Source organism: Tursiops truncatus, chromosome 15, assembly GCF_011762595.2.
Source record: "Tursiops truncatus isolate mTurTru1 chromosome 15, mTurTru1.mat.Y, whole genome shotgun sequence".
NCBI classification, from domain to species: Eukaryota; Metazoa; Chordata; class Mammalia; order Artiodactyla; family Delphinidae; genus Tursiops; species Tursiops truncatus.
Window position 1 is genome coordinate 19,110,706 of NC_047048.1, and position 12,796 is coordinate 19,123,501.

Here is a 12,796-nt window from a genome sequence, read left to right on the forward strand (position 1 = left end):
ACTGCCCTCCTTGGCCCTGCATCACATACCATCAGAGCAGGAATTTCTGGCCATGCACTGGGCTCTTCTGGAAATAGAGTCTCTCCCAAACCCCAAGCTTCCATACCCAACTGCCCATTATTCCTTGAGTCATGGAAGCAACACTCCCACAAGCTCAGTAGGGTTATCAAGGACTCCTTGCTACAGGGTGGAGCCAAACCTGAGCCCTCTAGCACATCGTACCTGTAGGTGGGTATGGCCTCCTGTCATCAGTCCATTGCCAGATACCATGGAGCTGGAAGATATTCCCCTCCCCCAGACCCTTTGGGATCAACCAAGCGAACATCAATGAGTTCATATACTTTATGATGCTGAGGACCACGTCTCCCTCTTGGTCAAGTGCCAACTTCACTGCCTAGGGAAGGACTTCACCTACTCCTTAGAATTCTCAGTCATCACCAAGGTTTAAATTGATGTCAAGCTATCAAAGAGTCAATTGTGGTATAAAGCCATGAAATCAAGATTCACTATTAAGCGTTGCCTTGACATCTGGCAAAATTAGAGAATAATATGCTCCGATATACACAAATCTGCATATATTTCTAAAAGGCCTGAGAGAATACAGATTACCAATGGAGTGGTTTCCCAGGCAATGAAAAGAGGAGTGGGACTTAGCCAGGAAAAGTGAATTTTAGTCTTTTTTTTTTTATTATTCAAACAGAAAGTCACAAAAATTATAATCATCCTCATCACGAAGTTTCATTCTTAAAAATGTTATGCCTCTTGCACTTTTGGGCTGTTCATCCTTTTTCTTATATGAAGAGCATGCACTTGTGTATTCTATCATTTTGAACATTAACGCAAGTTAGTGTTTTAATTCCCCGAGATCTGCATAAGTACCTGCTCCTTGTAAAACATGAAAGCATTACAAAAACCATTTGAAGCATCCCTTGATCAGCCTTCAACCCCACTCATGCCCTTTCTCACAAGAAGTAACCACTGTCTGAAGGTGGGTCAATATCTTTGAAGTCCTTAAAACACACTTTTTTTTAAGGATTCGTATTTTTATCAAGCAAAGTCAAAATACATGCCTTTTTCAGTGACTTGGTTTCTTAAAAGTGCCATGTTGTCTCTGGCTGAAGAATCAACTATGGCTTTGAAAGGTCTTTCCGCACAACTCCAGCCCTCTTGCCAGGTGACAGCAGCAAAGATGTATATGTGGGCAAAACATCAGTAACAGCATTTAAAAGAAGATGCCCAGGGCTTCCCTGGTGGCGCAGCGGTTGGGAGTCCGCCTGCCGATGCAGGGGACATGGGTTCGTGTCCCGGTCCGGGAAGATCCCACATGCCGCGGAGCGGCTGGGCCCGTGAGCCATGGCCGCTGGGCCTGAGCGTCCGGAGCCTGTGCTCCGCAACGGGAGAGGCCACAGCAGTGAGAGGCCCGCGTACCGCAAAAAATAAATAAATAAATAAATAAATAAATAAAAATAAAAGAAGATGCCCAGATCCATCCGTTTCAGGTCTGGGTGGGTTAATCAGAGAGACGGCTGCAGAACGTTGATTCGCATCTGGTTTTTTGGGTGTGGATCCCGAGGTAGTTTTAAGACTTGATGGTACATTTTTAGCTAGTTTTTTCTTTCCCGGTGAATCCAGAGGTTTTGGATCACGAGCAGAGGGTTTTAGTGGCGGAAGTGTGAGATGAGATTCTGTTTCTAGAAATTTAACAAAGAGCTCTGAAAAAGAATTCTTGGGCCTCGATTGCTGATTTGGTCTCAGAGGTGTGTTGGGGACACTTTTTGATCCAAGCCAGCCAGTCATCCATCTGGTACCACCGCCTTGCTCCTCATTAAAAACCAGATCTAGGGCTTCCCTGGTGGCGCAGTGGTTGGGAGTCCGCCTGCCGATGCAGGGGACATGGGTTCGTGCCCCGGTCCGGGAAGATCCCACATGCCGCGGAGCGGCTGGGCCCGTGAGCCATGGCCGCTGAGCCTGTGCTCCGCAACGGGAGAGGCCACAACAGCGAGAGGCCCGCGTACCGCAAAAAAAAAAAAAAAAAAAGATCTAGTTCTTCCTTTCTAATACCCAGAATGTTGCCCATTATCTGTAGCACTTCATGACGTTGTTGTTTTGGTGTTTGAAAATACCCCAAGAAGAGGTTCCTCGTGAGGCTCTTGTCAACTTTTCCTTCTGTGTTACTTAGTAAGTTCATCAGTTTCTTCTGTACATCATCCAGCACTTCCTGTTGGACCTCATTTTGTTTTTTCAGATCTTTAATTTGTTCTTCCTTCAGAGTCAAGGCAGCATTCATTTTCTCCTGATGTCCTTGTGCCGATATTAGTTTTCCTTCTAGATTATCTGCAACTATTTCCATCCATTCTGCGACTACCATCCTCATGTTAGCTTAGCGCTTGTGCATACTACTTTTCTTGTTCTTGGGAAACAGAAAGCTGTAGCCAAATGTCATCTCTCTGCTTTGTGAGAACATTCAGTTGTTCCTTCAACGACTCTATCTGCAAACTGGCTTGCTGATTTGCATTTTCCCTCGCATTGGAAGATAAAAGGAGCTTTTCCTCCAATGCAGTGACTTTCATTCTTAGTTTAGCTGCTGTGTCTTCTGCAGCCAAAGCTTCGCGGTTATGAGACACTTCTGATTCTACTGCGTGCTTATGCGATCTCTCTGGCTCCTGCTTTAAGTGTAGTTCTTTGTCGTGTAAATGTTGAACCTCACTCTGGAGGGCACAGTTTTCTATTTGTTTCGGTTTCAATGCCAACATGGTCTCATTTCTGGCCTGTTGGAACATAACAGTCTTTTCTTGCATTGATGTAACTGCATTTAAAAACTGACTTAATTCCCCTGTCTTGCCGAGTTCTGTTTCTTTCAAAAGATACTCAAAAGCAAGCACCTTCTCCTTCATTGCAACGTATTCCAATTCTTTCTCTCTCCACATCATAGAAAACCACATCTTTGACTCTTGATTTTGTTTCCTCTTCCCTAGATGTTTCTACTAATTTTTCATTTTCCTCTTTTAGTTTACACATATCCAGTTCAAAGTTGACGACTCTCTCCTTCAGGTTGATTACTCCCTGCCTCAAAAGTTCATTTTCACTCACTACATTAGTGAAATTTTCACTTAAAGAAAGTAATTCATCACTTTTTGCTTTGATTAAAAGCTCTTTTTCCTTAAGTAAGTTTTGCAAGTCATCTTGTTTCTCCCGTAGCTGCTTCATTTCTGAATCCATTTGTTCACGTCGTTTTCTTTCTAGTTCTGAACTGTCTGCAATGGAATCAATCTATGATTACCTTCCTGGAGTGCTCTAATGGTTGCATCTTTTTCCTCCGTTAATTTTCTTAACTCTTCTGTCTCTTCTTTGAGCAATTTAGAAGATTCACTCAATCCACCAGGTTTCATTGCCTTCAGAGAGGCTGCTGACTCGGATGTAAGTGATTCATTGGACTGTAGTAAAATAAGGTCAAACAACCCTAACAGAATATCTTTGTATTGCAAAGCTGCTCTAGGCTAAACTGAATTTGCACTACTTGCTTCTCCAAGTTTTTGAGTTTGATTTCATTCCCATCGTAAGTTTGATCAGGTCAGTATAGTTCATCTGTAGTTTAGAATTATTATCATTGTCAACTAAAACCCGTGCCTGAAGTTGTTGAAGCTCTGTCTGAAGATGGGGTGACCCACGCTGCATATTTTGTACAGTGGCCATCACGTGCTCTTTCTACTCTTCCATTATCTTAACTTGCTGTTTTAATTTATCACGTTCCTGTAGAAGCTCCTCAGACTGATCCATATTAACACCTCTCACTTCATCACCATTGCTGGACGTTTGCAGTATTGCCAGTAAAGTCTGACACTTCTGAGTCAAAGCATCAGTTTCCATATCTTTTTCTCGAATGATGTGGGACAAATTCTGCATCGTTTCTCTAAACATATCCTGACCACTGCTTTCAAATCTGGTGGAGAGTTTTGTATTTGCATCTTTGAGTTTCATGAGGTCTGCTTCTTTGGCAACAATTATATCCACATCATTCTCAAGTTTTCTCTTTTAAGATTGCTGTTTTCCCTAGTCTTCTCATCTAAAACAGCTAATATTTGTTCTCTTTCCAAAGCAGAGGCTCGCAATCGCTGTTGACTCTGTCCATTATCTTGGTCACTGGAGGAAGCTGAAGATACTTTCATGTGAAGACACAAATCTTTTTGCTGGATAAACTGCGTTAGTTTACCAATCTCACCTTTGGACAGCTGATCAATCTGTTCAGTTAAAAGGGTATTCTTTTCAATTAGAAGTTTAATCTCCAATTTTTGTTCTTTTATTCCTTGTACTGATCTTTCAGTTTCGGCTTTAGATAAGTCATGCTTTTCATTTCCATTTTCTATATTAAGACTCTGAGCTTCTGTTACTTGAAAAGTATCAGAATGTTCTGTTGGCGTGTGCTGGAATTTTTCCAGTGGCTGGGTTTTGATTTGTTCTATTGCATTTTGCAAATTCTCCTTTTCCTCCCCTTTGGCCAAAAAGAGCTGATTGTGTTTAATATTCATTTGCTCATGTTGGTATTTGGGATTTTTCTGTTTCTGCTCTTGTAAAGATTGAAGTAGTTGCATTTTACTCTGGTTTTGATCTTCAATTATCTTTTGATGAGGTTTAACCTCAAGATTATCTTCAACTGTTCTCTCTTGAGATACCTCAGATTCTAGTTCTGTAACAGTGTCTAGAGTTTTAGGGTCAACCATAGGTGCGGTTTGACTGTGTTCTTCCCTCAGTCATTCCAATTCTTCTTTCAGGTGACTATTTTCTTCTTTCATGGATGCAAGCCTTGTATCTTTTTCCTCTATGGTTTGCTGTAAAATTTCCATTTTTCTTAAGGCTTGAGTATATTGATCTAACTCCTCCCAAAGCTGTGAACTTCCTTGAAGTTTTTCAATAAATTTTTTTTCTCTCTTATGAGTTGTTTCAATTGCTTCTGCTCTTCTAAACTAGATGACAAAATTTCCTTAGTTTCTTTGTGCTCAGCAATCATCTGCTCAATATTCTTTTTGAGTTTTGATATTTCACAGTCTTTCTCTTGACTGAGTTTAATTAAACACTCATGCTCCAGCTGTAAGGCACAGCTGTCTGGGTTATCTGTATTTGACAGTTCTTTAATAGTTTGCTCATACTTCCTTTCTTCCAACAGTCTCTGTTCATCCTGAAAAAATTCTGCTTCTAACTGTCCTTTTTCCATTTTTAAATGAATTAAATTTTCTTTTTGCCCATCTAACTCTTTAGTAATGTTCACTTTATCATCTTCAAGTTAACGAACTCTCTTTTTCTCATATTCTAGATCTTGTTTTACTTTACTGATGATGCTGTCTCCTTCATCTTGTTGTTCTGTTTGCTGATCTTTCATCAAAACCACGTGCATTGTAGTTTTTGGTTTTTGCCTGTGCAACTCTCCTAACTCAGAAATCAGTAATTTCTTTTAAGTAGTACTCTCATTGACTTTTCCTTCTTTGATTTCCCAGTCACATCTTAAATGATGTACTTCTGAATCCGAATCCATGTCTCCTGTAGCTGTTCTTTCAATGAGTTCATATTCATTGCTCAATTTGACAAGTGATCATTGAAGTTCTTCCTTTTCTTTATTTAATAATGAATTTTCTTTTTCTAAAACTTGGACTCATTTTTGAAGTTTCAGGTTCTCTTCCATGAGATCTTTATCCTGCTTTAAGCTACTCAATCGCATTATTTCATTTTCAGCAACAGACAGTGGCTGTTGCTATCCGGACACTTCTTCCAGTGATGTACTCTGTGGAAGAACTTTTTCTTTTTCTGTCACAGCATCACTCCACTTCCTAAGAGAAGGTTGCAACTCACCTTCTTCAGTTCTTTCGTTCATTTCATTTATCTGGTCTTGTTCTCTAATGAAAGCATCCCTTTCCTTTTCTACAGAAGATAATTTTTTTTAAGATATTTTACTCTAATCTCAAGTCCTTTGATTTTTTTTGGTGGAATCTAGTTTTTCAGCTGCTAGGACTTCAATAGCTTTTTGCATATCATGAATCATTCCCTCATAGTCCTTTAATTGTTTCTTTTTTTTTCTTTTCTTTTTTTTTTTGCAGTACACGGGCCTCTCACTGTTGTGGCCTCTCCCGTTGCAGAGCACAGGCTCCGGACGCGCAGGCTCAGTGGCCATGGCTCATGGGCCCAGCCGCTCCGTGGCATGTGGGATCTTCCCAGACCGGGGCACAAACCCGCGTCCCCTGCATCGGCAGGCGGACTCTGAACCACTGAGCCACCAGGGAAGCCCCTTTAATTGTTTTTGATGCCTGCGACTTATTTCTGCCAGTTTCTGTTGATGAACTTCCTGCAACACTGCTATTTCAAGTTGATGGTCATCAATTTCCTTATTTAGATTCTGTTCAAATTCCTTGATGGTATTTTGCAGTTTGTAGATTTCATTTACATCAAAGCTATAGATCTAAATGAAATGCTGTAGAAGTTTGAGCAAAATGTCTCCAATGGCTGACATCAGCCTCAAGTCTTAAAACTTCTTTTGACAATCTATTTCTTGTTGTGACCAAATTAGGTCAGCAAAGTCCATATCATCATTCTGGAAACCTAAAGCATGCTGATAGATATCATAACCCACTGAAGAGGGTACACGAGTTGAGGGCACAAGGCCATCCTCAAGATTTACTATCTGGGTGACTGACTGCACCTTTAGCAACTGATCCTTTAGTGCTATCTGCCTTGCTTTAAGAAGTTTGATTTCTACGTCTTTCTGGTGTAATTGATGTCTGTAACTTGCAGTTTGCTGCTTTCGTTGAAGCTCTGAGGTTTCATACTTCTTGTCTACATCACTACAAAGATTCTAAGTCTCTCAGCCTCTGATTTTAAGACTGACTGAGAGTCTTCAACCTCCTCTGTTGTAGAGTCAGGTACTTCTACATTTTCAGCTCCCTTCCTCAGCACATCTTTTGTGAAACTAGAAATGTGGCCTGTGAAAGATGCCACAGTACCACCCACTTGCCCCAGGGAATGGCCTAAGCAGGAGCCAAGGCCACCAAACTAGGAGGACATCAAAGCAGGTCATAGAACTGACCTGGTCCTCTCCGAAAAAAGTGTCCAGCACAGTCGGACAATCCCGCCAAGTGTCACTGCACTGCTGCCAGCGTGAGGTTAAGAATCAAAGCACAGTGAGGGGTTTCTAGGCAATGTGGGCTGCGAGGGCCCCTCAATGGCCACACCTGCCTGGCAACGCCCAGGCCTGGCCTGGGACATAACAAAGGGCCCGTCTCCAGTGACCTGTCCCCTCTCGGGCCTCTGTTCATCCATGACATCCCAGCGCTGGAGTTGGGCTCTTCTCCTCTCCTTCCGTGATTTTCCCAGTGCCCTGCACCACCTCGGCCCCCTGGACGCGGCCACCATCACAGCCGCACTAAAGGTGCCATCTCTGAGCTCCTGTTCGTAGAAAACACACTTTGCCTCTGATTTTTTTTTTTATACGGAATGATATGCAAGGTAGATTTTAATCAATAAAAGAAAAGCAGTACTAGAGTAATACTTTTTGAATAGGAGTAAAATATATTTAATTGCCTTTGACTTTTTTACTAAGTGGCATCACACTGTCCTGCAGCTTGTGAGTTTCACGCAACCATTTTTTTTCTTAAAAAAATCGAGGTAAAATGTACATAGTGACACGCATCCCTCTTAAGAGTACAGATAGGTGCATTTTGACAAATGTCTACACCTGTGCATAAGTACGGCCCTGCTAAAGACTTTGAACATTTCCGTCGTCCCAAAGCTCCTTTTCGGGTCCACCTCGGCCCCCCTCCCTCAGTTAGCCCTGCCCGGGTGTCTAGCCCTGAAGATGAGTTTTGGCGGTTCTTGGACGGAGTCGCACCGTCTACACTCTTTGTGTCTGCTTTGTCCACCGTGTGTTTGAGATCTAGTCTGGGAAGTGAGTTAAGTATCCCTCGGGCGGGCGATCGCTGAGCGAAAGCACGCCGAGGTCCGAGTGGACCGCAGGGCCCTGGGCGGCCGCGCGTCGCGAGGCCCGGGGACCGCCTGCGGGCTGGGAATCGGGCGGCCCCCGGGCCGGGGGCGGAGGCCTGGCTGCGCGCCGCACTGGGCCTGGCGCTCCTCGCCGGACCAGACCCCGCGGGCCCGGCGGGCGGCGCCGCTGGAAGTGACGCGACGAGGGCGGGGCCGCGGGCCTGGGGAGCCGCCGCCGCTGCCGCCGCCGCCTCCGCCTCGGCCGCGAAGCGATGTAGAAGCCGCCAGGCCGTCCCCCGTCCCGCCCGGCCTGAGCCCCGCGGGCCGCCGCCGCCGTCGCCATGAAGAAACAGTTCAACCGCATGAAGCAGCTGGCCAACCAGACCGTGGGCAGGCGAGTGCGCCGCGCCGGGCCGCCCGGGGGTTGCGCGGGCCGGGGGCCGGGGGTCACGGACGGGGGCCGGCCGGCTCCTCCGCGGGCCCGGCCGCTCCGGGCCCGGCCGCCGCCCCGTCCGAGGCCGGCGGGGCTCGGGGCCGGGGGCGGCGCCATGCCGCGGCCTGGCGCCCGGCTCTGGGCCGCCGCCTGGCCCCCGGAGACCGGCGGGGCGGGCCGCGCCTCCCTGCTCCCACCCCTCAGGGTCCCCACTGGCCCGCGAAGCATCGCCCTCCGGGGACTGGACCTGTCCCCTGTCTTTCCCACCAGGAGATCGAGCCGGCCCGGGCAGCCGCCTGCGGCTGAGACTCCGATCAGTGGTGTGTCCGAGGCTGCGGGGCTTGGGGCGGCATTCTCAGCCTTTCCGGGTCGCCCCGCTGCCGCAAAGCCTAGCTTACAAGTGTATGGTGGCAGTAAAGAAGTAAAGGGTCATTAAAGCCCAGCGGATCTGCCTAGTGAGTTTCAGAACGCTCTTTGAGAGAATTTAGAGGTGGTGCCGTCTCCAGACCAGGGGCGAATATGAACGGGATGGCTTGACATTTAAAAAGTTGGAATTGGGAGAAAAGGATTCTGGAAACGCCTAGTGCCAATTTAAAAGGAAATTACTTTTTTTTTTTTTTAAAGCCTTTCTCACTTTGGATTTGGAAGCACATCCTGCACGATATTTCTTTGGGATTCCTCGACTGCTTGACAAGCATTGATTCTGTAATGACAGAATAGACTAGAGTTTGTAGATGACCGGGCTGTTGGAACAGGACTGGTTTGTGGTTTTGAGAGCTTCTGGAGGTGATTGTCATGTGCTGTTTTATCTGGGGCGAATATTTCAAGGTCTTCCAGGGCAAGTTAGCTGTATGGTACGGATTTTGCTGTTTATTCTGGGAAGAGATATGAAAGTGGGAATTTTTCACAGCTTTTGCTTCTTCTTTCGGCAGTTGAGTCAAAGGGGGAGTTTGGTTTGGCCGGAGCACGTGGGACACTTCTTTTTTTGTGTGTGTATGAAAATACTTTTACTTCCTCTTGCGTTTTCTAAATTTGCTCTTTACTGTTTCGTTTCCCTCAACTTTCTGCTTAGTTTTGTTGTTTAATTTTTTTTGGTACCCCACCCTGTTAGCTTGGTGTGCATTTATCCTATTTCCAGAGTTAATTCCTGTCTAGGCTAAAGCCTAGGTGTGCCTGCTTTTCTGTTATTTGTGGGAGAATGATAGAAATAATGCTGAGAGAGAGGAAGGTAGACAGAGTATTAGTGACGGCTAATGTTTCAACCAAGAATCTGTAAATGAATTACAAGATAATTTCTGTGAATTTTCTGCCCCTCCTAGCGTTCTCAGTAACGTGAATTGTGGAATCAGTACTTAGTGAGTGTCAAAGTGTATTTGTCAGATAGTCATTTTGGCCTGTTTGTACATTGTATCAGGCAAGTGATTTTTTTTTTTTTTTTTAAACAAATTTCTGAGGCTTTAAAAGCTACAGAGCCGTTCAGGGAAGCTGTTCAGGGTGTCTCTGGCCCCTGCTTCCTCTGTAGCAGCTACTCTCTTTACACTTTTAAATTCCAGCCATACTTGCCTACTTTCAGTTTCCAGAGGAGGCTGTGCTTTCTTATGTTTTAGCCTCTACCTGGAACTCTGGGAAGCCTCTTTCATCACACCTGCCCTAGGCCACCTCCTGCTCAACCTTCAGGTCTCCTCATAAAGATCTCTGCCTCTAAAACGCCTTCCCTGATGCTCCAGCATAAATTGGATGTCCCTCCTTGGTGCTTTCATAATTCCACGTAGCACCTGTTTTTGCATAATGTAATTGCCTCTTTACTTGCCAGCGTTCTCCATTAGACTAAACACTTTAAGAGTTTTTGCCCATTCTTCTTTGATTCCCAGGGACTGCTGTGGTTCCTATAACATGGTACATACTCAGTAAATATTGTTAAACGAATGTAAATCCAGTTCTCACTAGATTGCCCTGGTGGTGTGGGCCCAAGTATGGGAAAATGAGAATTGGATGGAGTAAGTGGTGTGACTCATCCTAGGACTATAATTCTGGCCTTGACCTTTGACTCTGTTTGAAAATCTTTATTGCTTGATGCAGTGGAAGCTGCAGCTATTACAGAGCTATTAAGGGTATGACAATTATGCACCGAAAGTCAAACTGTTTTTACTGGGGAACCTGTTGCTTTACTGCTATTGATTTCCTAGATATATCTGTATTTTTTTTTCCACTTAAGTAATTGTAAAGGACTAGGGAGAGAAAATGGAGGTAGGAGAGAGCCTAGAATTGTTATTGGGCAGAAGCAGAGGGTTGGTGGGCACCAGAATCAGGCTTCTGGTCATATTTGGGTCAAAACAAAGGCTAGAAAGCACACACGCACTAATGAATGAAGTTATCTGTGTGAATGGCTTGCCCATAGTGTGTACTATCAGTTTGTAGAGTTCTAGGTGGTGTCTTGTGATGAAGTATTCTCTTCGCAAAATGAGGAACTTGTGAGTAACCCCACAGTGAGGTTCCATGGGATGGACATGTGGGAGAATTAGTAATGGCTGGAAGGAGTGAGTTCTCATGATGCAATTTGCTTACAAGGGGTAGATGAGTCTGTTTCAGAAGATGGTTTGTGTCCCATAGGGTCAAGGCTTAAGAGGTGTTCTCCTGATATGGGTGTCCCAAATGAGAGAATGAGGATGGTTCCTTTCGTCCCCCTGACTTTTGTTGATTCATCCATTCAACAGACACTTGTTGGCCCGAACTGTGTGCCAGTGTGTGAGGTATTAAAGAGTCAAAAGTGAATACGACACAGTTTCTGCCCTGAAGGAGCTCAGTAGATTTGTGGAAGAGATAGGCAAGCAAAGAAATAATTATCTACCCTGAGCTCAGTGCTTATAGAAGGATGGCTAGTGCCAGTTCTTATTGGATGGAGAGAGGTAACCAAAAAACAGGAGAAAGTTTGAGCGAAGCCTTTGTTTCCATCTTCGAGCACTTCTTTCAAATTTCTCTCGTATTGATGAGGTCTCTTTTGATTGTAAGAAAACCCAAATCAAACTGCTATAAGCGAACATGGGAATTTCTAGGCTTACATGTGCCCAAAGGATCCAAAAGGAGTATGGCTGCAGGTTGGTCTGGATCCAGGGCTTCCACTCTTTAGACAAGCTGTGTCCACAAGGAGAACCCCCAGCCCCACCCCCTTCTTCCAGTCTCGTCCCAGAGGGACAGAATATTTTTCTTCCAGTCACTGTTGCCAAAGACCCAAGATGGACTCTGAGTGCTTCTGACTGGGTCCCATGCTTTTCCCTGGAAATGGGTATGGAGTAAACCCTGTCTGAACAACAGGGACTGAGAGTTGGGGAAACCGGGGCGCTGGTCAGGAAACAAGAAACATCATGTCGTGTCTTTTGTAGTCCTGCTAAGAAAGATATTTTGTTGTTTGGAAATCCTTGATGCAGATAATGCAGTGGATGCAGGTGGTGATTTTGGGGAGGTGATGCCCTGCATGGAGGAAGCTGTACACAGGATGAGGAACTTGAGGACAGTTTAGTTATGAGGTCGAAGTGTCCAGGAGAAAAGGAAGCTGAAGGACTAACCAGGAGAGTTATTACCTAGGTGAGGCTCTGGGAGGGAGTGTCTCATTGGGTGTGGGTTTCTGCCTTGATTGAAGTGCTCCCTGGAGGTTCAAATGCTTTCCCAGATAGTTGGCTTTAGATAAGCCAAGTTTACAGACTCAAATGCCTAGAGGGGCCAGACTAGTAAAATAAATGAGTGACTGAGGCCAGGTAAGGGTTGGGGGCGTGCCCACCCCCCCCCCCCCCCCGCATGATCTCACCAAAGGGGCATGTGGGAATATGGCCCCAGAGTGACTCAATCTTTGTAGCTTTCCAGAAAAGCCTGAAATCTGGATTTTAATGAAGGTTAGATGGCATTTAGCGCAAAGGAGACAATCACCGTGATACTGTGCGGGGCTAAACAAAATATATCGGTGACCAGATTTGGTGTGTGGGCCACCAGGTGGCAGTTGCTTGTCTAGAAGGACCTGGAGGTTCAGAATCCCTATGATTATTTTTCTTTTTTTCCCTGTACCTTACCCTGATATTACTGCATTCTCAGTTCTTTGGATTTGTTGAAGAGCTCATTCTTTCCTTTACCTTTAAAAGATTTGATAGTACTAATCATCAACTTTTCTCTAGTTGGTTTAGTTTGCCAAATGCTGTACCAGACCACCTGGCTTGGTTCTCACCTACTGGCAATGATCATTTCTATTCTAGAAAGGGGGAAAATGACTTGCCATGATCGCACAGCTACTAAGTGGCCGAGGCACGACTTGGGTCCAGGGCTTCTGACTCTGGATCCCATGTGCTTCCGACTACAGAATTTGGGCTGCCTTTTCACCAGGGAAGGATTAATGTTTATTAAAAGCTTTTGGTG

The 12,796-nt window shown here is 45.0% G+C and overlaps 1 protein-coding gene and 1 pseudogene across 18 annotated transcripts in view; one reads left to right on the forward strand and one right to left on the reverse strand.

Moving 5' to 3' along the window:
• Nucleotides 1-427: 427 nt before the first annotated feature.
• On the reverse strand, nt 428-7,047 carry LOC101331552 (thyroid receptor-interacting protein 11-like; annotated as a pseudogene).
• A 1,116-nt stretch (nt 7,048-8,163) lies between these two features.
• ARHGAP17 (Rho GTPase activating protein 17) overlaps nt 8,164-12,796 on the forward strand; it is an 89,194-nt gene continuing 84,561 nt past the window's right edge. For 16 of the 18 annotated variants that reach the window (XR_012326066.1, XR_002173668.3, XR_012326067.1 and 13 more), the window contains exon 1: nt 8,164-8,356. Coding sequence is in view for 7 of the 18 variants with exons in the window: in XM_019921891.3 (XP_019777450.1) it covers nt 8,304-8,356 (53 nt within the window). In the remaining 11 variants the exon portion in view is untranslated. The remainder of the gene's footprint in view (nt 8,357-12,796) is intronic. The other 2 variants (XM_019921890.3, XM_019921897.3) reach the window with 2 other exon arrangements.